Source organism: Mauremys mutica, chromosome 1 (genome assembly GCF_020497125.1).
Source record: "Mauremys mutica isolate MM-2020 ecotype Southern chromosome 1, ASM2049712v1, whole genome shotgun sequence".
NCBI lineage: Eukaryota > Metazoa > Chordata > Testudines > Geoemydidae > Mauremys > Mauremys mutica.
Genome location: NC_059072.1, coordinates 151,917,471 through 151,944,519, shown reverse-complemented (window position 1 = coordinate 151,944,519; position 27,049 = coordinate 151,917,471). Strand labels below are relative to the sequence as shown.

Below are 27,049 nucleotides of genomic sequence, written 5' to 3'. Positions count from 1 at the left end.
AGGGTAGGGATACCATATTTTAACATTCAAAAACTAGTACACTCCACGGGGAGGGAGGGTAGCCCCACCCTGCCACCATCCACTCCCTCTGACTGCCCCCCAACCCATCCAACCCTCCCTGCTCCCTGATCACCCCCTCCCGGGACCCCACCCTCTATCTAAGCACTGCTGGTCCTTGTCTCCTGATTGCCCCCTCCCGGGACCCCACCCCCTATCTAAACCTCCCTTCTCCTTGTCCCCAACTGCCCCCTCCTGAGACCCCCCCAACTTCCTCCCTAGGATCTCACCCCCTATCTGTCCCCTGACAAACCCCTGGGACTCCCATGCCTATCCAACTGCTGCCGGTCCCCTGACTGCCCCCCGAACCCCTGACCCATCTAACCCCCCCTTCTCCCTGCCCCTGACTGCCCCCCCGAATCTCCACCCCATCCAACTCCCCCTGCTCCCTGTCCCTTGACTGCCCCCAGAACCCCCTACCCCTTCTCCAACCCCCCAGCCCCCTTACCGTGCCACTCAGACCAGCGTGTCTGGCTCCACGCCGCACCAGACATGCTGCTGCATACATGCTGCTGTGCTCCCCCGCGGAGCCCACAGGCCCCCGACACACACACACCCATCACCTGCCTTCCAGATTTGAACACCTCAAAATTCAGGAGTGCTCAATCTCAGTTTGGGCAGCTGTTACTTCATTTCTCCCAAATCAAATATACTGATCCACTGTAACTTGCTGTAGAAAAAGTAGGATAAAATTGAGCAAGAAATGCCTCCCAGTGGTTATTAGGACTGAAATTGCTATTTTCAACAGCCATTGCCTTTTTTTTGTTTGTTTGTTTAAAAGGAAGACAGTGATATTGCATTGGCAAATTCCCCATAGAAAGAAAGAGTGGAACAAAAGAATAATAAAGGCACCTCAACTTTTCCTCATTTATGGAGGACAGTCTTATAATATCAGAGGGGTAGCCATGTTAGTCTGGATCTGTAAAAGCAGCAGAGTCCTGTGGCACCTTATAGACTAACAGATGTATTGGAGCATGAGCTTTCGTGGGTGAATGCATCCAATGAAGTGGGTATTCACCCACGAAAGCTCATGCTCCAATACGTCTGTTAGTCTATAAGGTGCCACAGAACTCTTTGCTGCTTTTACAGACTTATAATATGCATCCAGATATCCTCCAATCACACCAGCTGAAAATTGTTCCACTTTATTGCAGTTCTGTAACGATATGGGAACCAATCCTGTCTGTGTTCTGTGCACATCTAAAATTCCTGCTGAATGACCTGCCCTGGGAGCGAGTTACCAGTGACCCAGGGCTGCGGTGGAAGGAGGGTGTAGGTGTTGGGGGGGAGAGCCCAGGGCTGGGGTGGCAGGGGGTGGGGGTGTGGGTGTTGGGGGGGGGAAGAGCCCAGGGCTGGGGCAGCAGGGGGGTGTGGTGAGGAGTCCCGGGCTGGGACGGGGGGCAACCAAATTTTTTTTTGCTTGGGGCAGCAAAAAACCTAGAGCTGGCCCTGTCCTTAACCTCTATTTATTAACAGTCACCAAAGCAGAACACACACACTAAGCATACAATGCTCACCACTCACAATAAGGCAGATGAACTTTTCCTGCTGCCCAGTCAGGATCAGCTCATCCAGGGACTCCAGCTTCTTCATGGTGTGATTGGCAGGGTGTTGAGGTCTGGCAGCTCTGATCTTGAGGCTGTGTCCTGGAGTTGGTTCCAAAGAACTTCCTTTTGGACCTGAGTTTATATAGTGAAACTTGAGTCCTGCTTAGCTATACCAATCATTTTACTAAAATATTACTAAACAATTTTCTAACCAATCCTAACATACTGTAAAACAATTCTTTAACCAATCATATCCCACCACCATAGTTGATTTATACTTAGCAAAATTAGTTATGTAATAGACAGAAATAATCAAAGAACCAGACAGCGACCATGCAAACAACAGAGAAGTGAGGACCATAAAGACAAAACAATAAAGAAGTAAGGATTTTGCAACCACCACTGTTGATAAGTGATTTCTTGCCAGAGAATGCTATCAAACAAAGTTTTCCTTAACCATCTTAAGATCTGTTTCTTTATCTGTTGATGGTGGATGCTATTAGGACAGGATCGCCTTCTTAACAGCCTGATATTACATTGTTTTAATGTAATTTAGATGGAATGTGAAAATGTGACTTTCTGCTTCTTGGCTCATGGCTACTGCTCTCCTAATATGGCAGCAGGAAAAGGCCTTAGCCTTACACAGAAAGGAATTTCCCCCCAGGTCAGATTGACAGTGACTTTGGGTTTTTTTGTTTTTGCCTCTGCAGCATGTGTGTGCAGGTCACTTGCCAGAATTATCTGGGTATATGTCACTTAATCATTTCCCTGACATTGCAGGGCACTGGTGTACCTTGGACCCACTCCCTCCTATTCTCTGCCTGTGGCAAAAATAGTCTACTCTCCTGTGGGTGTAATATTTTGGTGGTTCAGTTTAGTCTGCAGGTGCTGGGTGGTGTTGGTGGCCTGTGATAGACAGCGGATGATCTGGTGGGCCCTTCTGGCCCCAACCTTTATGACTCCATGACTAGGCGTCAGGACGCCTGAGTTCTCTTCCCTGCTCTGGGAGCGGGTTGATGTCTGTCTCTGTTGCTCGGGAGGGGAGTTTTGGTGAACGGGGATTCATGACACCGGCTCTGCGGCCGCGGGCTGGAGCACATCCCGCAGCGGCGGTACAGCACCCTGTCACTCAACCAGCCACAGGCGCAGCCACTCGACCAATGGCAGAGCGGCGGAGGCGGGACCAGCGAGGGAACGCAGCTCCTCCACTGCCTCCGTGGCCAGAACCAATGAAGGGGGGGGGAGAAGAGAAAGGGGTTGTGGGCGTGGTCTGGGGGCTCTATGACGTCAGAACCCCGGATGTGGCTTCTCTTGGGAGGCGAGTACCATAGAGGAGGGAAACCAGCGCGAGGCCCGGAGCTCCCCGCCGGCAGGTAGGCGCCCGGCTGGGCGCTGCTCGCGCGCCTCTCTGCCGCCCGGGGGCGGGCACGTGGGGGCGGCCCCGCAGCGCGCGGGCCCGGGAGCGTCTGCTCTGCCCAGAGCCCTCCCGCCCCGCGCTGAGGCCCTGCCCCGCTTGTCCCCGCAGCGCGTGGTGGGGCCGGGCCGGGCCGGGCCGGGCCGCGCTCGGCTCCGCGGGGGACATGGCAGCCGAGGTGAAGGTGACGGGGCAGAGCCAGGAGCAGCTCCTCTTGCTGGCCCGGTCGGCTCGCGGGGCGGCCCTGGTCAGCCTCATCCACCAGGTGCTGGAGGCGCCCGGCATCTACGTCTTCGGCGAGCTGCTGGATCTGCCCAACGTCCGGGAGGTGAGCGCCGGCCCCGGGGGGCTCGTGCCGCGGGGGCTGGCGCGGGCAGGGGGCGCTGCCCTGCGGGAGGAGGCCCCCAGGGCTCGGGGGGCGCTGGCGGAGCTGGGCGAGGGCGCTTCTTGCCAGCCCAGCCCAACGCTGAGGCGCTGCTTGGTCAAAATCCCTGGCGTTATCCCGGGCAACCGCAGCTCAGCCTGCTTCCCTGGGTGCTGGGGCAGCTGCTGAGCCCCTGGCTGGAAGTGGGTTTCATCCTATACAGGGTTTGGCTCTCAGCACCCCACTATGCAAATGGCTCCAGTACCCCTGGCTGCTTCCCGCAATCTGCTCCGGCCGCTTTAGTGGGGCTTGTTTACAGTTTCCCTAAATGCTGTGAAGCATGTGAAGTATCTGCCATTCCACCTCGGTGCAGCTGCGTTTCGGTGGGTAGCTGGATCTGTCACTGTTACCTAGATTGAAAAACATCTGGGGGTCTGTTGGGTGGAAAAAAGGGAAATGGGCTTTGTGTTAGATGTCCCCGGAACTGGGGATAGGGGTCAGGTTGTGGTGTGCAAAGTTTCTTGCTGTTTGTATTGAGTGCTTTTTCTCCCCTGCAGCTGGCTGAGAATGAGTTCTCCTCCGTCTTCCGTCTGCTCACCCTCTTCGCATATGGGACATATGCTGATTATTTGTGTACGTGTGTCATTCTCTTACAGTCCCCGTAGCCTAGTGCTCTGGGATGTGGGCCTGTTGTCTCCTAAGAAGCAGGAAAGGTTTATAGGATTGCCAACTTTCTAATCGCAGAAAACTTTACACCCCTGCTCTGTCCCTTTGAGGACTTACCACTTTCATTCCATCCCCCACCTCTGTCACTTGTTCTCCCCCACCCTTGCTCACTTGCTCATTTTCACTGGGCTGGCTCAGGGGTTTGGGATACAGGAGGGGGCTCTGGGCTAGGGCTGAGGGGCTTGGGGTATAGGTGTGGGCTCTGGGCTGGGGCAGGGGGTTGAGGTGCAGGAGGGGGTGTGGGGTGTAGCCTCAGGCAGCTTCTAGCAAGCAGTGACATGTCACTCTGGCTCCTAGGGGGAGGGGTGGCCAGGGGGCTGTGTGCGCTGCCCCTGCCCGTAGGTGCTGCCCCCAGAGCTCCTTTGGGCATGGTTCCTGGCCAGTGGGAGCTGCGGAGCGGGTGCTCAGGGCTGAGGCAGCGCATGGAGTCTCCATGGCTGCCACCCCTACCCTACAAGTCAGAGGGATATGCTGGCTGCTTCCCAGGAGCCTGCCAACACCGCCAACTGGACTTTTTGACTGGAGCTGCCAGGGTCCCATTTCGACCAGGTGGTCTGGTTTTAAAATGGACACCTGGCAACCTTAAAGGTGGACAGAGACTAAGGGGAAAAGGGGGGAGCAAATGGCACAGGGGCTTCAGATGGGCTAGAAACACAAAACAGGTCAGGGCAATTTTGGGGATGCATAGGCAGAGGCCTTACATTCCAGAGCAGGGAGGGAATCGTTTTTTTCTCTCTACAGCTCTGGGGAGACCCCACCTAGGATACTCCTCAGTCCTGGACCCTTCAATCCCAGAAAGACAGTGACAAATTGGAGGGAGCTCAAAGAGCTACAGAGATCTCAGAGTATCAGAGGGGTAGCCGTGTTAGTCTGGTTCTGTAAAAGCAGCAAAGAATCCTGTGGCACCTTATAGACTAACAGACGTTTTGCAGCATGAGCTTTCGTGGGTGAATACCCACTTCTTCGGATGCAAGAAGACTTGCATCCGAAGAAGTGAGTATTCACCCACGAAAGCTCATGCTGCAAAACGTCTGTTAGAGATCTCAGAGAGCAGAAGGGGGTTCTGCAGGCACCATGGGCTGGTGGATAGGGCATTGACCTAGAACTCTGAAGATTGGGATTCTATTCTAGGCTCTGCTACTGGACTTGCTGTGTGACCTCAGGCAAGTCACTCTTCCTGTGTTGTGTCCCTTCCTACTCTTTGTTTATCGTGTCTATCTAGACTGGAAGTTCATTGCGACAGGAACTCTCTCTTACTATGTAGGTGTATGGTGGCTAGCACAGTGGGAGCCTGATCTTGTTTGGGGTTCTAGATGCTACTGGAATACAAATAATATAGGGTTTAGTTCTGGGCAGGGATTCCGAGAGTTGAGTCCTTCCATTTGGCTTCCTGGCTGTGGTGAGGTGTATGTATGTGTGTGGGGGGGTGGTGGTTATGAGAACCATCTGCCGGTGGTTAGGGGTGTGGACCTTATGGAGGAGAGGGGGTTATTTAGGGATCACCAGAGGAGTAAGGAGAAGTTGCAGGAGCAGGACTAAGGCAAGGGGAAGGAGCTAAGGAACACTTCCTCCATGCCGAGGGGGGTGTGAGCTTTAGGTGATGCCTTGCCAAGAAAAATGTACATTAGAAGCTTTGAGAAATGGATGTAGGGCGAAGGATCCTGGGCCAGGGTGAGATGGGACATCTCCAGCTCTAATATCATGCTCTTTTCCCTGAGAGCAGCCGAAGCTGGGAACCTCCCTCCATTGAGCGAGGCTCAGAAGAACAAGCTGAGGCACCTGTCGGTGGTCACTCTGGCTGCCAAGATCAAGGTAATGGCTTCGTTCCCCCACTCCCCTTCCTGTTGGGATCACCCCATACTAACTACCTGTGCTTTCCCCACATGCAGTGCATCCCCTATGCAGTGCTGCTGGAACAGTTGCAGCTGAAGAATGTGCGGCAGCTGGAGGACCTAGTGATTGAGGCTGTGTATGCAGATGTGCTGCGTGGGAGCCTGGACCAGCGTAATCAGCGTCTTGAGGTCGATTACAGTATCGGGCGAGACATCCGCAGGGAGGAGCTAAGCACCATCACTCGCACATTGCAGGAGTGGTGAGGAGGAAACCCCCAGCCCTCTGTGCCCCCCCCCCCCAACTATAGGAGTGGTGATGAGCCTCTCCTAAGCCTTCTGCATGCTGTCAGAGTGGTGAGAAGGCGCACACCCTGACACACTGAGTAATGAGGAAACATTTCCCCCCCCCCCCTTTGCTACAGATGAGATGCTCACTCCCCCCAATGTTGCTGGAGTGGTGAAGAGATTTCAAACCCCTGGAGTCACTGCAACACCCCTAATGCCCACATGCTGTAGGAATGTGACAACTCCAGCCTCAGGCGGCCCACAAAATCCCCTGATTTCTGCAGGTAGTGAGGAGACATCTCCAGATATGGGGGAGAATCTTCCAGGTTCTCCTGTGTGCTGCTGGAAGAGTGCAGGGGGACTGTAACCTTCTCAAAGCCCCTTTTGGTGACAAGGGGTTCCCCCCAGCTTACTTTGAAATTCACTGGGCTAAATCTGCCCTCTAACCCTGAGCTCCCAACATCCCTTCAGTGATTCAACCCTCCTAGCCCTGCCATCATTCCCACTGCAGCCTGCCTTCCTCCCTCATTTTCCTTACTGGGGGCTTACTGCTCCTATGCTCGCCCTTATCAGATGCATTCATCTCCTCCTAAACACTTGTTGATGCTCTCAAGGTGTAGCTGTATGTATGCAGAGTACTGTGCCATCCCGTTTCCCCACTGCAGTGCCTTTGTGTGGAACTGTCCAGCCTGCTCAGCTTTGTCTCTCCTCTGCAGGTGCCTGGGCTGTGAGGTTGTCCTGTCTGGGATTGAGGAGCAGGTTAGCCGAGCCAACCAACATAAAGAGCAACAGCTGGGCCTAAAGCAGCAGATAGAGAGTGAGGTGAGTGTGCTGATGCAGAACAGCCAGTTCCCCTGATCTGGGTCTGGATTGGAATTGGTGCCCTACAGATGAAAGGCCTTATAGTACATGCCTGAGCCAGGCTTTGTATTTCTTACCTCTTCATTAAGTCACAGCTTCTGTGACTTTTTGTGACCTCCATGACTTCTGCAGTGGCCAGTGTGCCTGGCTCAGGGGCAGCTTAGGCAGCCGCTGTGCCAGTCACACTGGCCACTGCTGGGGCAATCTCGGGCCACCGCACCCTTCCCCCTCCAATCTTCACCCCACCCAAGCAGCAGCAGAGTTTGGGTGTGGGAGGAGGCAGGGGGTTGGGGCACAGGCCGGGGTGAGGCAGGCTCTGGGTGGTGCTTACCTGGGGGGCTCCCTAGAAGTGGTGACATCCCCCTCACTCATCCGCTAGGCAGAGGCGTGGCCAGTCAGCTCTGCATGCTGCCTCCGCTTCCAGGCACTGCCCCCGCAGCTCCCATTGGCTGGCAACCGTGGCCAATAGAAATTGCAAAGCCTGTGCTCTGGGTGGAGGCCACCCGCCTGCACCCCCCAGCACCTGCAGGGGTCCTGGACTGCTCGCTGCCACCCTCCCACAGCACCCCTGGGCACCCCCAGTCCTCCCCCCTCCCCCCCCCCAAAAAAAAATTTTGGTCTGGGGTATATAGTAAAAGTTGTGGACGGGTCACGGGCCATTCATTTTTGTTGACTGCCCGTAACCTGTCCGTGACTTTTACTGAAAGTACCTGTGACATAGCCTTACATCAGGACCCTCTGAAAGCTCATGCCTGAGGAGGGTCATTGTGCAGCGAGACACCACCCCATACTACAGAGTTCTCAAAGGCTGCTGTGATATTTCTCTTTTATTATTGACCTATATTGCAAACTTAACTCTAGTTTAACATGGCTTTTCCTTGAGAATGTCCTTTGTTCTTGCTTTCCAACCCTGGCAGGTGGCAAATCTAAAGAAGACAATTAAAGTGACGACAGCAGCAGCTGCAGCAGCCACATCCCAGGATCCAGAGCAGCATCTGACAGAGCTCAGGGAGCCAGCTCCTGGCACCAACCAGCGCCAGACCAGCAAGAAAGCTTCTAAAGCCAAAGGGTGAGGAGCAGCCGCAGCTGAGCATGACCCCTCTCCATGTGTATTCAGGGGGAGCCTCTGGGGCCTTTGTTTCAGGGCAATAACTCTTCCTTCACACACATACTATGGCAGGCTTAGTGCCAGCGGAGCCCTGCACCCCAGTCATCCGGAGTGAATCTCTGAGATCCTCGATTTGAGGCAATACACCTCCTTTGTGGTGGCACCCATCCCCATCTGAGAATCACAGCCACTTCTTCTCATGTGCCTTGGGCGAGGATGTGGGGGTGAGTCCATGGGCCTCTTGCTCCATTCTGAGACTGTGTTTCTTTCTCTGCAGGCTCCGGGGCAGCGCAAAGATCTGGTCTAAATCAAACTAGCTGGATCTCTGAACTCCTGGGAGGGTGAGAGGGAGAAAGCAGGGTTAAAAAGCAGGTGTCCTGAGTGTGACACTTCTCTACTCATCCCCAGCATCTGTCTGTCCAACTAGTTCTTCTGCACGTTTGTTCTTTCCCATCTGCTCTGTGCTTCCCTCTCTCCTCCATCCCCTAGCAATCTCTCCCATTCCTCTGTTGCCATCTCTTACCACCTTAGCTCTTCGGTTCCACGTCTCTTACCCTGTCCTTTGACAGGTAAAATTTAAAGAGCCATAGGACTAACTCCGTTTCAGTCACCTTAGCACCAGAATATCATGGAAGCCTGGAAGGAAGTTGCACTGGTGCTCAGCAGCCATTTTGGCTCTGTGGGATCCTGGAACAATTTTGCTCCAGAGTGTAGCTGCCATATTGATTTTGTTCTTTGTTTTGCTGGGTGTGGATGGGTGGTTTTTGTGGGGGATTGTTTAAAAAAAAAAAAAGATATCTCATATATAATATATATATAAAAAAAAATAAAAGGTAGATCTGTGCACATATCTATATAAACTTTCCCTCATGAAGGGTTGTCTCACTATGTTGGGGGAAGTTTGATGCAGGTGCCTGAAATCCCAAAGCAGCCAATCATAGTGGAGAGGACCACCTCCTATTGGCAGAGATGGGGTAAGGGACCCAACTGGAATTTGTTTTCCATCCAGTGCAAGAAATGGAGAGAGACTTTCTAATACCTTGGGGGATTTGCAGTGGGGATAGGGTGTCAGAGATGCCCTTGCCTCTCGTTCCCCAGCTGAGGGGCAGTGCACTTTTTCAGCAGGGTGAGTCATTCATCCATGGCTGTAAAATCAGCAGTGCTCCTGTTCCTGCATATATAATTGAGGATGGGGAAGAGAACATTCTCTTTCAGGGATCCCATAGACTGACCTTGGAAACAGGGAAGGATTAATAGATTGGTAATTTATTCTTACCTGCATAACAGAGGCAATAGGACTTCTGCATGTGATTCCTGCATCAAGTCAGTAAATTCTGGTTGATCTAAACCATATTAATTGCCCCAAAACTTTAACATACAGTTGAAGTTTCCCAGCAGTGTCTCATGCCCTTCCAGAATGTCTAGTATACCCACATCATACCTTTGAAAACCAGGAAATAGTGTGTACCTTAACTCTTCATCTCTGCAACCGTCCCTGAGATCTATCCCCGCCCCAGAGCTGGCAATAGCCACTGGGGGTATGTCTACACTACGAAATTAGGTCGATTTTATGCAGTCAATTGTGTATGTCCCCACTAAGCACATTAAATTGGCCGAGTACATCCTCACTTCCATGGCAAGCATTGACTCATGGAGCAGTGCTCTGTGGGAAGCTATCCCACAGTCTCCGCTGCCCATTGGAATTATGGGTTAAGCGTCCCAATGCCTGATGAGGCAAAAACATTGTCTCAGGTGGTTTTGGGTACATGTCATCACTCTCTCCTCCCTCCTTGAAAGCAACTGCAGACAATCTTTGCACCTTTTTGCCTGGGTTACCCGTGCAGACGCCATAGCACAGCAAGCATGGAGCCCGCTGTTGTAAACACCTCACGCATTATACTGCAGTATGTGCAGAACCTGGTTAAGAGATGGCAGCATGAGCACGATGGTGAGGAGAACATGGACACAGACATTCCTGAAAGCACAGGCTGTGGCAATTGGGACATCATGGCAGCAGTGGGGCTGGTTGGTTAATACAATTCTGGGCCCGGCAAACAAGCACAGACTGGTGAGACCGCATAGTGTTGCAGGTATGGGATGATTCCCAGTGGCTGCGAAACTTTTGCATGCATAAGGCCACTTTCCTGGAACTCTGAGTTTCTTTCCCCTGTCCTGAAGCGCAGGGATACCAAGATGAGAGTTGCCCTGACTGTTGAGAAGCAAGTGGCAATAGCACTGTGGAAACTTGCAACGCCTGACTGCTACTGGTCTGTGGGGAATCAATTTGGAGTGGGCAAATATACTGTGGGGACTGCTGTGGTTCAAGTAGCCAATGCAGTCACTGACATTCTGCTATCAAGGGTTGTGACTCTGGGAAATGTGCAGGTCATAGTTTTGCTGCAATGGATTTTCCTAACTTTGTTGGGGCGATAGACGGAACACATATCCCTATCTTGGCACCGGAGCACCTTGCCAACCAGTACATAAACCGCAAGGGGTACTTTTCAATGGTGCTGCAAGCACTGGTGGATCAAAGGGACATTTCACTAACATCAGCATGGGATGGCTGGGAAAGGTGCATTATGCTAGCATCTTTAGGAACTCCAGGCTGTTTGAGCAGCTGCAAGAAGGGACTTACTTCCCAGACCAGAAAATTACCATTGGGGATGTTGAAATGCTAATGGTTATCCTTAGAGGCCCGGCCCACCCCTTGCTCCCATGGCTCATGAAGCCATACCCAGGCAGCCTGGACAGTAGTCAGGAGCAGTTCAGCTATAGGCTGAGCAAGTGCAGAATGGTGATAGAATGTGCCTTTGGACATTTAAAAGCTCGCTGGTGCTGTTTGCTGACTAGGTTAGACCTCAGCGCAACCAATATTCCCATTGTTATTACTGCTTGCTGTGTGCTCCATAATACCTGAGAGAGTAAGGGGAGATGTTTATGGCTGGGTGGGAGGTTGAGGCAAATCACCCGGCTGCCAGTTTTGAACAGCCAGACACCAGCGCAATTAGAAGAGCACAGGTAGGCACGCTGCGCATCAGAGAGGCTTAAAAAATAATTTCTTGACTGGCTAGTCTAGGGTGTGACAGTTGTATGTGTTTCTCCTTGATGCAAACCTGCCTCCTTTGTTGATTTTAACTCCCTGTAAGCCAACCACCGTCCCCCCCCTTCGATCACAGCTGACAAAGGAAATAAAGTCACTATTGTCTTGAAACCATGCTTTTTTTTATTTTTAAAAGGGGGTGGGGGAGATAACTGATAAGGTATCTCGGGTGGGGTGGGAAGGATGAGGCCACATGGCTTATTGTAGCCACACTACAAATCAAAAATGAATGACAGCCTTCTGTTGCTTGGGCCTTCCTGTGCAGTGGCTAGGTGCCTATAGCCGCCCCTCTACCCCTCGTTCTTGGGTGTCAGGGTGAGTAGGATATGGAACTTGGGGAGGAGGGCAGTGGTTGTACAGTGGATGCAGTGGCGGTCTATGCTCTTGTTGGCTTTCCTGCAGCTCCACCAGATGCCTGAGCATGTCTGTTTGCTTCCCCTATTAGCCTCAGCATTGCATCCTGCCTCTTCTCATCGCAGTCACTTAATGCCTCCATACATTCAGCTGTGCCCTATCAGTGTGGGAGGACTGCATGAGCTCAGAAAACATGTCATCACGAGTGGGTTTTTTTGCCTTCTAATCTGCGATAACCTCAGGGATGGAAATGATGGGGGAGCATAGAAACATTGCACCTGTGTGTGTGGCGGGGTGGGGGGGATAAAAAGGGAGAGTAATATTTATGATACATTTCTGAAAACAAAAGGGAGAGTCTTTCACAGTGAATCAAACAATTCACAGCAGACAGCACATGTGCTTTAGATACAAGGTCGCATTTTGCCTTTTATATTGAGTGCCTGCCGGTATGGTGACACATCACACGTGGCTGGGCAACAGAATTCAGTTTCCAGGCAGCCATGGTAAGCTATAGAGTACATGGGTTTGGCTTCTAACACCTTGATAACATGTGGGAATGTTTTCAAACTGCAGTGCCCTCCTTTCCCATAGCAAGCAATGTCGGTTGTGTTTGCCATTTAAAAAGAGGAGCTGTGGTTTTTGGGTGGATGTGCAGCACACACCTCCCTCCACCACTCTGTGTGGCTATTTGGGATGATCCCTTCACCCCTCTCCCTGCTGCGTGGCTATTCTCAGGGATGATTCCTTTTAGCCAAGCACAAACAGCCCGGCATAAATGGGGTCCTTTTATTGTTCCCTTACAAAAATTCCTCTATTTTGACCAGTTGACCATGAATGATATCACTCTCCTCAGGCTAACACAGAAAGATATAGACCGAATGTTGCTTGAATGCGACTAAAACCCAGGACCATTCGCTGCCATACTTTGTGCTGCAATGATTCCAGACTACTTGCTACTGGTTTGATGTGGTAAAGTGTCCTACCATGGAGGATGAAATAAGGCAGCCCTCCCCAGAAACCTTCTCCAAAGGCTTTCAGAGTCCCTCCAGGAGAGCTTCATGGAGATGTCCCTGGAGGATTCCTGCTCTGTCCCCAGACATGTTAACAGACTTTTCCAATAGCTGTACTGGCTGCGAATGCATCCCAAGTCTTTAGGGCAAATCAAACTAAATTAAAGACTATTGATTTTAAACCCTGTACTGTAGTTACAAACGTGCACTCACCAGAGGGGACTTCTCTGCCTTCTGGGTTGGGGATCCCACCTTGGGAGGGTATTGGATCCAGCGTGATGAAAAGTTCCTGGCTGACGGGGAAAACGGATTCACTGCTTGCCTGTTGCGCATTCTCCTCCTCCTCCTCTTCCTTATCCACAAAATCCTCCTCCGTGTTGCGGGAGACTCCCCCCTTGCAGTTGTCCACAGACAGTGGTGGGGTAGTGGTAGGGTCCCCCCACAGAATGCCATGCAGCTGATCATAGATATGGCACATAGGGGGCTCTGACCCAGAGTGACCATTTGCCTCCTTTGTCTTTTGGTAGGCTTGCCTGAGCTCCTTGACTTTCATGCAGCACTGCTGTGTGTCCCTGTTGTAGCCTCTGTCCACCATGCCCTGTGCGATTTTGGCATATATATTAGCATTTCTTCTTTTTTATCAGAGTTCTGCCTGCACAGATTCTTCTCCCCATACAGCAATCAGATCCAGTGTCTCCTGTTCACTCCATGCTGGAGCTCGTTTGTGATTCTGGGGGGACTGCATGGTCACTTGTGCTGCTGAATGCTGCTGAGCTCGCCACGCTGACCAAACAGGAAATGAAATTCAAATGTTCATGGGGCTTTTGCTGTGTACCTGGCTAGTGCATCTGAGTTGAAAGTGCTGGCCAGAGCGCTCACATTGGAGCACTCTAGGATAGCTCCCGGAGGCCAATAACATCGATTTGCATCCACACTACTCCAAATTCAACCCAGCAAGGTTGATTTTAGCACTGCTCCCCTCACTGGGGAGGAGTACAGAAATTGATTTTAAGAGCCCTTTAGGTCAACGGAATGGGGTTGCTTGTGTAGACGCATTCATTATAAAATCGACCTAACGTGGCTAAATTCGATCTAATCCTGTAGTGTAGACCAGAGCTTGGAGTAGTTCAGAAAGGGTGTGTGTGCCTGTGTCATAATAAACAGACGTGAAGGACTATGAGAAGGTGCCATTGTTTGTGTTAGCAGCAAAGAATCCTGTGGTTGTTCTAATGTTGTTCTAATGGCCTGAACTCCAGCATGTAGCTGTATGTACACAAGCTGCCTTTACTGTGCCAGGTGTTGCCGTATTGAACCTTGGATATGGATAGGGAGTTAGCTGAACCCTCCCATCCACACATGATCCCCCCTGCACTATTCTGACCTCCCCTTTCCCCCTAGAAGCAGCAGCAGCACCAAGGGGAATGGTGAGCCTGGTGTCTCTTTGCCACTGCTGGAGGCAGTATGGGGAAGGAGAGCAGGCCTGGGTTCCTTCACAGGTCACTGCAGGGGAAGGTACTCAACTGCTTCCCCCTTTCCTCCCAAGGTTCTTATTGAGGAAATTAGAGAGGCTATCAAAATTAAGAACCCAATAATAGTGGGGGATTTCAATTATCCCCATATTGACTGGGAACATTTCACTTCAGAATGAAATGCAGAGATAAAATTTCTCGATACTTTAAATGACTGCTTCATGGAGCAGCTGGTACAGGAACCCACAAGGGGAGAGGCAACTCTAGATTTAATCCTGAGTGGAGTGCGGGAGCTGGTCCAAGAGGTAACTATAGCAGGACCGCTTGGAAATAGTGACCATAATACAATAGCATTCAACATCCCTGTGGTGGGAAGAACACCTCAACAGCCCAACACTGTGGCATTTAATTTCAAAAGGGGGAACTATACAAAAATGAGGGGGTTAGTTAAACAGAAGTTAAAAGATACAGTGACTAAAGTGAAATCCCTGCAAGCTGCATGGGCCCTTTTTAAAGACACCATAATAGAGGCCCAACTTCAATGTATACCCCAAATTAAGAAAAACAGTAAAAGAACTAAAAAAGAGCCACTGTGGCTTACCAACCATTTAAAAGAAGCAGTGAGGGATAAAAAGACTTCCTTTAAAAAGTGGAAGTCAAATCCTAGTGAGGCAAATAGAACGGAGCACAAACACTGCCAACTTAAATGCAAGAGTGTAATAAGAAAAGCCAAAGAGGAGTTTGAAGAACGGCTAGCCAAAAACTCCAAAGGTAATAACAAAATGTTTTTTAAGTACATCAGAAGCAGGAAGCCTGCTAAACAACCAGTGGGGCCCCTTGACGATCAAAATACAAAAGGAGCGCTTAAAGATGATAAAGTCATTGCGGAGAAACTAAATGGATTCTTTGCTTCAGTCTTCACGGCTGAGGATGTTAGGGAGATTCCCAAACCTGAGCTGGCTTTTGTAGGTGACAAATCTGAGGAACTGTCACAGACTGAAGTGTCACTAGAGGAGGTTTTGGAATTAATTGATAAACTCAACATTAACAAGTCACCGGGACCAGATGGCATTCACCCAAGAGTTCTGAAAGAACTCAAATGTGAAGTTGCAGAACTATTAACTAAGGTTTGTAACCTGTCCTTTAAATCAGCTTCGGTACCCAATGACTGCAAGTTAGCTAATGTAACGCCAATATTTAAAAAGGGCTCTAGAGGTGATCCCGGCAATTACAGACTGGTAAGTCTAACGTCAGTACCGGGCAAATTAGTCGAAACAATAGTTAAGAATAAAATTATCAGACACGTAGAAAAACATAAACTGTTGAGCAATAGTCAACATGGTTTCTGTAAAGGGAAATCGTGTCTTACTAATCTATTAGAGTTCTTTGAAGGGGTCAACAAACGTGGACAAGGGGGATCCAGAGGACATAGTGTACTTAGATTTCCAGAAAGCCTTTGACAAGGTCCCTCACCAAAGGCTCTTACGTAAATTAAGCTGTCATGGGATAAAAGGGAAGGTCCTCTCATGGATTGAGAACTGGTTAAAAGACAGGGAACAAAGGGTAGGAATTAATGGTAAATTCTCAGAATGGAGAGGGGTAACTAGTGGTGTTCCCCAAGGGTCAGTCCTAGACCCAATCCTATTCAATTTATTTATAAATTATCTGGAGAACGGGGTAAACAGTGAGGTGGCAAAGTTTGCAGATGATACTAAACTACTCAAGATAGTTAAGACCAAAGCAGACTGTGAAGAACTTCAAAAAGATCTCACAAAACTAAGTGATTGGGCAACAAAATGCCAAATGAAATTTAATGTGGATAAATGTAAAGTAATGCACATTGGAAAAAATAATCCCAACTATACATACAATATGATGGGGGCTAATTTAGCTACAATGAGTCAGGAAAAAGATCTTGGAGTCAGGGGCGGCTCTAGCCATTTCACTGCCCCAAGCATGGCGGCACGCCGCGGGTGGCGCTCTGCCAGTCGCCGGTCCCGCGGCTCCAGTGGAGCATCCGCAGGGACACCTGCAGGAGGCCCACCGGAGCCGTCTGCCGCCCTCCCGGCGACCGGCAGAGCGCCCCCCGCAGCATGCCGCCCCAAGCACGCGCTTGGTGTGCTGGGGCCGGGAGCCGCCCCTGCTTGGAGTCATCGTGGATAGTTCTCTGAAGATGTCCACGCAGTGTGCAGAGGCGGTCAAAAAAGCAAACAGGATGTTAGGAATCATTAAAAAGGGGATAGAGAATAAGACTGAGAATATATTATTGCCCTTATATAAATCCATGGTACGCCCACATCTCGAATACTGTGTACAGATGTGATCTCCTCACCTCAAAAAAGATATACTGGCACTAGAAAAGGTTCAGAAAAGGGCAACTAAAATGATTAGGGGTTTGGAGAGGGTCCCATATGAGGAAAGATTAAAGAGGCTAGGACTCTACAGCTTGAAAAAGAGAAGACTAAGGGGAGATATGATAGAGGTATATAAAATCATGAGTGATGTTGAGAAAGTGGATAAGGAAAAGTTATTTACTTATTCCCATAATACAAGAACTAGGGGTCACCAAATGAAATTAATGGGCAGCAGGTTTAAAACAAATAAAAGGAAGTTCTTCTTCACGCAGCGCACAGTCAACTTGTGGAACTCCTTACCTGAGGAGGTTGTGAAGGCTAGGACTATAACAGTGTTTAAAAGAGAACTGGATAAATTCATGGTGGTTAAGTCCATTAATGGCTATTAGCCAGGATGGGTAAGGAATGGTGTCCCTAGCCTCTGTTTGTCAGAGGATGGAGATGGATGGCAGGAAAGAGATCACTTGAACATTGCCTGTTAGGTTCACTCCCTCTGGGGCACCTGGCATTGGCCACTGTCGGTAGACAGATACTGGGCTAGATGGACCTTTGGTCTGACCCGGTACGGCCGTTCTTATGTTCTTATGAATAACAGAGGGATTAGGTGGAGCACATTGGCAGAGCTGTCACTGTGATATGATGCCACATGTGGCTTGAGAGGTAAAGTATTTCTCATTTCAGCACTGAATTCTGTAGGTTGTCAGCAGTGATGTGCAGGGACCTACTTGCCAAGGGGATTGTCAGTGGCCTGATGGCCTACATGACTGTGGTCTCCAGCCTTAGACAGGGGGAAGTGAAGGCAATGTCTCAGGAGTCCTTGGGATAAAGGTGAAGGGCTGGTAACTTTTAGCAAGTCTTGGGTGGTTTGTGTGGAGTAGGTTCAATGTTTGAGTGTAGGCCAGGGGTAGGTAGCTCCTGTTTGCTATGCCTGGCCTAAACCTGAGCTTTGCCTTAGTAAAAAGGTGTTAGAGACTTTTTTCTACAGTGCCACATGCTCTGTTCCCAAAGTGCCCTTACAGCCTACTAGACAGAGTGGTAGTATGTGCGTTGAAGGATGCCCCAACACGCCAACAAAGGCAGCACAGTTAAGATTGTGGTTTCCAGGGTTACAGAGGTTTGAGTGTTGCTGAACTCCATGTTCTGGAAGTGTGCGAGGCATGAGCAGGCAATCTTAACTTTGCATGAATGAAGTTTTGTGGCAGTGAATTTCCTTGGGTTTTGGTTTGCTGAATTTGTCAGCACCCTGTGCACCACAACTCAGCTTTCCCCTTCCACTGCTTCTGGCTCCCTGGTAATGAGTAATCCAGCTGTAGAAGATACTGGGTGCACGTTAGTCTCATCACTGCCCCAGCATTGTATCCTAGTCTCCCATCCCTGCCTGTCCAGCACAGCCTGGTCCTCCCTGCTCAGCCTTCCTCCCCAAACTTTAGGGAGCCAGGTAGAGGATGCAGGGACTAGCATGGAGTCAGTGGGAGCATGTTTTGAAGAGGAACAAAAATAGGGAGATATGGATAGGGAGTTAGCTGAACCCTCCCATCCACACATGATCCCCCCTGCACTGTTCTGACCTCCCCTTTCCCCCTAGAAGCAGCAGCAGCACCAAGGGGAATGGTGAGCCTGGTGTCTCTTTGCCACTGCTGGAGGCAGTATGGGGAAGGAGAGCAGGCCTGGGTTCCTTCACAGGTCACTGCAGGGGAAGGTACTCAACTGCTTCCCCCTTTCCTCCCAAGGTTCTGCTGTCAGCACTTCTGAGCTCTCAGGGAGCAAAGGTCCCTTTTGAAGACTATCCCTTATTTGGGGAGATCTTAGGAAAAAACGAGAACCCAGTTCTTCATCTAACCTGTCATCATCAAAGTGGATTTTGTTGTGGGTGGGTGATTTATAAGATTCCAAGGCCAGCAGGGACTCTTGGATCATCTAGTCTGACCTGTAGATCACAGGCCATAGGATTTTACCCAGTTACCCCTCTAGTTAGTCAAATAACTTACATTTGGCTAAAGCATATTTTCTCAGCTGTGGGATTTTAATTCCTTTTGCTAAAAGGGGTGTGCTGGCCCGGCACTAGGGCTGTACTATAGCATGGAAAAGGGGCAGAGCTCATCCATTCCCTCACCTTTCCATCACCTGCTTCCCTTCGTGTTCCCTAGTACTGCACCAAAGGAAGCTACAAGAATCTGAAAATATGAGCAGCTCATTGAAGTGGAGGTCTCTGAATCAGGAACCCTTGACCAAATGACCCACCAACTTACATTCTTTTGACCACACTCAGTTCCATTGTTCAGAAGATGGATGAAGCACATGAGTCATGATTACCTTACCCTAACCACTTCCTTCTTCCTTGTGGTTAATGACAATACTTCCCAAATAAAATATGCATATGCGCATTACAGCACTTTGAAATATTGCTCTTAAACCAAAAATGTTGGTCTTGGAGCAAATCTTCCAATAGGAGCCACTGCAGGATATAGGCAGGCAGCAAGGAACATGTACAGAACACATTCTTTGAAAGCCTGAAGTCATAGTACATGGGTGTAGTTCAGATTCAACAGCCACAGCACGTCCCCTTGTGCCACCCAGTTACTATGAAAACAAACTATGTACAAACCCTCTGGCTTTCCACTGAACTCACGTCTTGCATGCCAATTTAGCTCAAGCCAACTTGGAGTTCCCAAGTTAATCCTCAATAACTTTTTCAATATTACTTCCCCAAAGGAGCAACAGGGTCCATGCACTAGCTGAGATTGCACCTGCTGGGGATTTATCAGTTTTGAGAGGAGGGATTAAAGATACAGTTTGAGCCAGAGTTGTGTTCAAAAAAAGTTTTAAGAACCAGGTGATTTTGTAAACACAATTTTAGGGGGGGCTGTATCACAGGGACCCTTTTCTCAGATGTCCCCAAATTAGGACAGCTAGCCTGATCCTGCACCCCCATGGGGCACAACAGATTTCAAGGTAATCTGATTCAATGTGTCAGTTTTACAGCATTTAGAAAAGTCCTTTTTCAAATGGTTAGGTGACTTGTAAGCTTACAACTAGCAATGCTGCTCCCCCATAATCTTTTAGAAAGCCATCACATCCTGTGATTTCAAGGTAAGTGATGAAGAATTCACCCACGCTATCTCTGAGGGTATATCTATGCTTACAAGTTGACCTGTGCTTTTACCCTGGTTTTAATCCTCTTCTGCCGTATACAAAAACTCTTTTCACAGATTTGGAGGTGCTTTAAGCCTGAGGTAGCTGCCCCAGCTGGGGGTGTGAGTTAGTGCCTGGACTCTGATTTAATTTGGGCTGGAACCCACCCACACTGCAGTCAGAACACACAGATTAATTTACTTGAATCTAATTCTCCCTGAGGACAAACAAGTTAGCCTTCAATTAACGGGGAAGGAGTCATAGGGCTTGGCTACACTTGTAGCTATAGAGTGCTTTGGGTTAAACCAGCCTTCGGAGAGTGCAGTAGGGAAAGCCCTGCAGTCTGTCCACACTGACAGCTGAAAGCGCACTGGCGTGGCCACATTTGCGGCGTTTGCAGCAGCATTGGGAGCGGTGGATTATGGGCAGCTATCCCAGCGTTCTAGTGGCTGCAACGTGCTTTTCAAATGGGTGTGGGGTGAAGCAGGGCTGCCCGGGGGGGCAAGTGGGGCAATTTGCCCCGGGCCCTGCAGGGGCCCCCACGAGAGTTTTTGGCGGGTCTTTGGCGGCAGGTCCTTCAGTGCTGCCCAGCAGGCCCGGAGCGAGTGAAGGACCCGCTGCCAAAGACCCGAAGCTTCTTCCGCTCCGGGTCTTCGGCGGCAAGTCCTTCACTCGCTCTGGGACCCGCCGCCGAAGTGCCCCGAAGACCCGGAGTGGAAGGACCCCCACCGCCGAAGACCCCAGGCCCCTTGAATCCTCTGGGCGGCCCTGGGATGGAGTGTGTTGTTTGTATGTGGGGGGAGAGAGAGAGTGGGTTTTTGGAGTGCTGAGAGTGTCAGCACGCTGTCTTGTAAATTCAGATCTCCCTAACCCCCCTGCCTCTCACCCACTCACTCAGTAAACGTTTGTTTGGCCCCGTTGCAGATAAGCAGCCGCTGAAACGACACTCTGAAAAGGCACTTGCGCATTCCTCAGCCGATTTCACAACAAAGAGAAGAGAGGCCACGTCACTTAAGGGGATTATGGGATGTTTCCGGAGGTCAGTCAGAATGCTGTAACATAACTCCTCATTCATACTAGCCCTGGGGCGTCTCAGCCAATACGCAACAGAAGTTATTATCCTTCTCGTGGAGGTGGAGTACCAGGAGCGCTCTAGCCAGGGAGTCAGCGCGCTCTACGTGCCTTGCCAGTGTGGACGGGGAGTAAGGTAGAGTGCTCTGAGATGCTTTATTGCGGTATAAAGTGCCAGTGTAGCCAAGCCCATAGAGCAGCTCAACACAAAGAGCCATGGGATATTATGTCCCTTGTCACAAGCAAGCGAGTGCAGCCCCAGTCAGGATGCAATAGTTCAGGTAGGGATTTGCAGTGTGGCTTCTCATACCCAGGACCGGGTGCTAATCAGGTGCTAATCACTCAGGCTATCTCTGCAGGCAGGCATACCCTAAGAGGATGAACTACCCCATTCATCTCAATGGGTGTTCACTTCTTCAGTCCCCCACACTGCTGTGTACTTGTTGGATGCACTGAGCATGTTTGATCAGACCCAGTCTGTCATTCCTAGTGCTGTCCAGCAGTTCAGTGAGTGTCCCAGCACAGAACTGATTAGTCCTTCCTGGGAATCATGCACTAGCCTCTCCTGTGTCATTTTCAGTGTAGCAATAAATCACATCTATATCAACCTGGCCCCACACCACTGTACCAGATGTTATATTCTGGTCACAATACTATGCACCAAATTGTTGCAGGAAGGGACTCTGGCAAATAAGTAGGTGGCATTAAGGGTAACCTTGTGGGATGCCAAACTGCCTCAAAATTGTACCCACCCACATCACATTCCCAGAAGAACTCCTTGGTGGCCCCAGATACCAAACATGAGGCATAGCAAAGACATCTCCCAAGAAGAGAATTCAAATTCCTGGTCGTTAGACTTGGGATAATGCCTGCTCCCCTAAACCACCAGGCAAGTGCATTACTGAGGCCTTGTCTACATGGGGAAAAACTGACTGATACAGTTTTTTTTTAAATAGACTATTCCAATGTAGCTCTTACAGTGTAAATTAGCTATCCAAGACTAACTCCCTTGTCTGGACACTCTATTCTGGAATAATATGATTTTATTCTGGAATAACTACTCCACTTCCCCAAATCACTTTTATTTCAGAATAGACTATCCACATGGATTCCAGAATAGCTATGCCGGTGAATTACCTTGCATAGCCAACCCCTTGGTGTGTCATACATACAGGAGTTTGGGAGTTGTCTGTAGAACTGGGAAGAGGTGCTAAATCATTTGTAGTCAAAAACATATTGAAATACTGGGAAGGAACAATCAGTTACACACATACAAAATGGGAAATGACTGCGTAGGAAGGAGTACTGCGGAAAGGGATCGGGGGGTCATAGTGGATCACAAGCTAAATATGAGTCAATAGTGTAACGCTGTTGCAAAAAAAGTGAACATCATTCTGGGATGTATTAGCAGGAATGTTGTAAGCAAGACACAAGAAGTAATTCTTCTGTTCTGCTCCACGCTGATTAGGCCTCAAATAGAGTAGTGTGTCCAGTTCTGGATGCCACATTTCAGAGAAAGTCCAGAGAAGAGCAACAAAAATGACTAAAGGTCTAGAAAACATGACCTATGAGGGAAGAATGAAAAAATTGGGTTTGTTTAGGCTGGAGAAGAGAAGACTGAGGGGCGATCTAACAGTTTTCAAGTACATAAAAGGTTATTACATGGAGGAAGGAGAAAAAATGTTCTCTTTAACCTCTGAGGATAGGACAAGAAGCAATGGGCTTAAATTGCAGCAAGGGAGGTTTAGGTTGGTGTGGACATCCGGTGTCGGGGCTCGGCCCTCTCAGGCGCAGCTGGGACCCAGGGCGCCTCACTACCGACAGCAAGTAGGTCAGGGTCCAGACCCTTCAGCAGGGGTTGAGCGAACAAATAGTCTATAAGCCCAGGCCCTGGGTCAGGGCGGGACAATCAGAAGTTTAGAGCTCAGACCCTTCAGCAGGGGTTGAGCAAACAAATAGTCTATAAGAAAAACTTCCTCAGGCCGGCGAGAGGGGGAGTCTGCCACCCGTGGAAGGGTGACAGGGGGGACGCAGGCTCTCCCACTCCACTGCGTCCCAGCCCGGGGCCCTAACAGCGGCAGGCAGTCTGCGGCTGGGTCAGTGGGGATCCTGGCCGCAACACACTGACATTGGTTCGGGGTCCTCTGGAGCCAGACTGGGGTCGGCTACCCCCGGGCCACTTCCAATCTCCCCCTCTCTGGGTACCTGTGTCTCGCCAGCGTCCTCCGGTGGGTCCCAGACCATGGGCTCCTCTGGATACCGGGCAGGGGGAAGCGCAGGCAACTCCTCAGGATACCGGGCACGGGGAAGCTCAGGCAGCTCCTCAGGATACTGGGCCCGGGGCTGGCCTTTTATACTTCCTGTCCCGCCCCTTCACTTCCGGGGGGCGGGAACTGGCGGCGGTGGCTCCGCCCACTTTGGCAGCGTCTGAGGCTCGGCCCTCTCAGGCGCAGCTGGGACCCTGGGCGCCTCACTACAGTTGGACATTAAGAAAAACTTCCTAACTGTCAGGGTGGTTAAGCACTGGAATAAACCGCTTAGGGAGGTCGTGGAATCTCCGTCTTTGTAGATTTTTAGGAGCAGGTTAGACAAACACCTGTCAGGGATGGTCTGGATAAATAGTCTTGCCTTTGATTGCAGGGGACTGGACTAGAATACCTCCTGAAGTCCCTTCCAGTCCTATGATTCTATGAAACCTTGAATAAAATGGCATTACACATGCACCTCAAAGTTTGCCTCACCCCTGTTGTGATGCACACACTTTCAAGACAATTTCCTTATGCATGTGGGTTTCAGAGCAATTTGATTATTAAAAGCAGCTTCTTTTTGGAGACCTGAATCTCAGGACCAATTTACTTAACATTTGCATCACTAACTCTGCAACTAACTCTGATAAGGCAAAGCAATTTTCAAAACAATCTGAATACGTGTGTAGATTTTAGAGAGTATTTTGAAATTTCATCGCTTAAACAAAAAGCTCTGCTCAACATTAAAAATGGTTCACCAATAAGAACAGGGGTGGGCAAACATTTTGGCGTGAGGGCCACATCTGGGTATGGAAATTGTGTGACGGGCTGTGAATGCTCATGAAATTGGAGTTTGGAGGGCGGGAGGGCTCTGGGGTGAGGCTGGCGATGAGGGGTTGGGGATGCAGAAGGGTGCACCAGGCTGGGACTGAGGGGTCCGGAGGGCAGGAGGGGGATCAGGGCTGGGGCAGGGGGTTGGGGCATGGGAGGAGTTCAGGGGGGTAGGCTCCGGGCGGCACTTACCTCAAGCAGCTCCCAGAAACAGAGGCATGTCCCCTCTCCAGCTCCTATGCGGAGGTGCGGCCAGGAGGCTCTCCATGCTGCCCTGTCCACAGGTGCTGCCCCTGCAGCTCCCATTGTTTGCGGTTCCTGGCAGCGCTTGGGGCGGGGGCAGCATGTGGAGCCCTATGGCTGCCCCTACATGTAGGAGCCGGACAGGGGACATGCCGCTGCTTCCAGGAGCCATGCAGAGTGGGGCAAGACCCCGATCCCAGTCCCCAGCCTGAGCACCAGAACAGGGCAAGCCCCAGACCCCACTTTCTGGCGGGAGCTCGAGGGCCGGATTAAAACGTCTGGAGGGCTGGATGTGGTCCCCAGGCTGTAGTTTGCCCACCACTGAATAAGAACAATTATACTGCCTTTACTGGGTGAAAAACACAAAACCAGCCCCTCTACCTGAGAATAAGAATGTGCACACCGACTGTTCTCAGAATACTGCCAAGAAAAGCACTTGAACTCATGATCCTTAGGTGGTGCACAGGTTTAAGGACTACATAGGCTCTTAAAACATCAAAGTTTCACTACAGAGTTTCTATAGGTCCAGGTGCCCAGGTGTGGGAACCCAGATTAGACAAACCTGGATAAGAGCATCTATACTGCTAAGCTGTGGAACCCCTCTCTGCTGACAGCCAGTTCTTGAGCAGGACCACAAACATGGTGTAACGTTATCTGATTAAAATATGACTATATAGATCATTGTTGCAACTACTGTTATATATTTGCAACAAATCTTGTACAAAACGTGGCGTGTAAGATGTCTGTGAAAAGGTTATGATTTACTGAATATGATTATGCTATTTGTATGCATGTATCATTTTTATATTTGAAGTTTTGAGCATTGGCTCCATACCTGTATTTCAAATATGTTTTCTCCTGGGGAAACACCCACAAGGTAGTTAGCTAGCACATCTTGGAGGGACTATCCAAATTGTGTGGCCCATCAAAAGGACACTTAACTCACAATGGACCATGGAAGACACCCATCTACACTGAATGGACTGTCCTGCAAACGTGCTGTCTGAAGTATAGGTAATGGTTTCTTGCAATGACTAAGCGAAATCGGACATGTGACTTGGACATGTGACTCCAACCACCATCTTGTTACTGTGCTGTTTCCAGAGTAAGAACAGTGGGATTCTCTCCACATGGCAGAAGATATAAAAGGCCCTGGAAACACCTTAATTTTGCCTCTATCCTGCTCCAGCCTCTTTCCTGCCCAAACCTCTGGACTTTGGACTATACTAATGGGAGCATTCTAACCAATGGACTGAGGACCTTCCAATTATTTGGAAACAGCCAGAGACTTGACTTAAGCCAGCAGTTTACTCCATCACTCCAAGAACTTTGCATTTATTGTATGTATTTAATTCCTTTAACCAATTTTAACTCTCACCTTTCTTTCTTTTTATAAATAAATCTTTAGATTATAGATACTAAAGGACTGGCATCAGCGTGATTTTTGGGTAAGATCTAAGTTATATATTGACTTGGGTGTGTGGCTGGTCCTTTGGGATCAGAAGAACATTTTATTTGAAGAAATTGGTTTTAAAAAACCACTCATCTCTAAATCCAGTGTTTTTGGTGGTGATATAAGATCTGGAATGCCTAAGGAAACCGCTTTTATGACTTCTTGTTAGCCAGTATGGTGAAAGAGAAGTTTACTTTTGTTGCTGGTTTGGTGTATCCTATGGGGGATTAGCCACCAGTCTTGGAGTGTATCTGCCCTATTTTTCAGCAGTTTGTCCTGAATTTGGAAAAGACGGTTACTCACCGTAGTAACTGTTGTTCTTCGAGATGTGTTGCTCCTATCCATTCCAATGTAGGTGTGCGCGCCGCGCGTGCACGGCTTCTCCGGAACATTTTTACCCTAGCAACTCCGGCGGGCCGGCTGGCGCCCCCTAGAGTGGCGCCGCCATGGCGCTGGTTATATACCCCAGCCGGCCCGTCCGCTCCTCAGTTCCTTCTTGCCGGCTACTCCGACAGTGGGGAAGGAGGGCGGGTCTGGAATGGATAGGAGCAACACATCTCGAACAGTTACTACGGTGAGTAACCGTCTTTTCTTCTTCGAGTGATTGCTCCTATGCATTCCAATGTAGGTGATTCCCAAGCCTTACCTAGGCGGTGGGGTCGGAGTGAGACGTGGCCGAGTGCAGGACCGCTGAGCCAAAGGCTGCATTGTCTCGAGACTGCTGCACCTACACGTAGTGGGAAGCGAAGGTGTGTACCGAAGACCAGGTGGCCGCCCTACAGATGTCCTGGATGGGGACATGGGCCAGGAAGGCGGCCGAAGAAGCGTGTGCTCTGGTGGAATGAGCGGTGAGGCGGCATGGGGGGACGCGAGCAAGCTCGTAGCACGTCCGTATACATGACGTCACCCAGGATGAAATGCGCTGCGAGGATACTGGCTCGCCTTTCATGCGATCAGCGATTGCCACAAACAGCTGGGTCGAACGCCGGAAGGGCTTCGTCCGGTCGATGTAGAAAGCGAGAGCCCTGCGGACGTCCAGGGTGTGGAGCTGCTGCTCACGAAGTGAGGCGTGCGGCTTCGGGAAGAAGACCGGGAGGAAGATCTCTTGGTTGAGGTGGAAGGCCGACACCACCTTGGGGAGGAAGGCCGGGTGCGGTCGAAGCTGCACCTTATCCGCATGGAAGACAGTATACGGGGGCCCGGCCGTCAGGGCGCGGAGTTCAGAGACTCGTCTGGCGGATGTAATTGCCACGAGGAAAGCCGTCTTCCAGGTGAGATAAAGCAGAGAGCATGTAGCCAGGGGCTCGAAGGGCGGTCTCATCATCTGGGCCAGCACCAGGTTTAAATCCCAGGTCGGGGCAGGAGGACGTACCGGCAGGTACAGACGGTCTAGACCTTTAAGGAAGCGGGCAACCATCGGGTGAGAGAAGACGGACCGACCTCCGATGGCGGGCCGAAAGGCCGACAAAGCCGCCAGGTGCACCTTCAAGGAAGAGATTGCCAGACCTTGACCTTTCAGGTACCAGAGGTAGTCGAGGATGGTTGAGATAGGGACCGAGAATGGGTTAAGACCTCGCTGGTCGCACCAG

At 50.3% G+C, this 27,049-nt stretch overlaps 1 protein-coding gene across 2 annotated transcripts; it reads left to right on the top strand.

The window, feature by feature from the left end:
• Positions 1 to 2,915: 2,915 nt before the first annotated feature.
• Positions 2,916 to 24,633, top strand: COPS7A (COP9 signalosome subunit 7A). Of its 2 annotated transcripts, XM_045000610.1 has the most exons (8): positions 2,916 to 2,977; positions 3,130 to 3,346; positions 3,940 to 4,015; positions 5,832 to 5,920; positions 5,998 to 6,200; positions 6,942 to 7,047; positions 8,004 to 8,155; positions 8,472 to 9,984. In XM_045000610.1, exons 2-8 carry the CDS (start codon positions 3,185 to 3,187, stop codon positions 8,509 to 8,511), a joined length of 828 nt encoding a protein of 275 aa, XP_044856545.1. In that variant the 5' UTR covers positions 2,916 to 2,977; positions 3,130 to 3,184; the 3' UTR covers positions 8,512 to 9,984. The 2 variants fall into 2 exon arrangements, with proteins under 2 accessions (XP_044856545.1, XP_044856547.1); XM_045000612.1 differs by lacking the exons at positions 2,916 to 2,977; positions 8,472 to 9,984 and adding an exon at positions 24,531 to 24,633 and having other exon boundaries at positions 2,997 to 3,346.
• Positions 24,634 to 27,049: the final 2,416 nt, after the last annotated feature.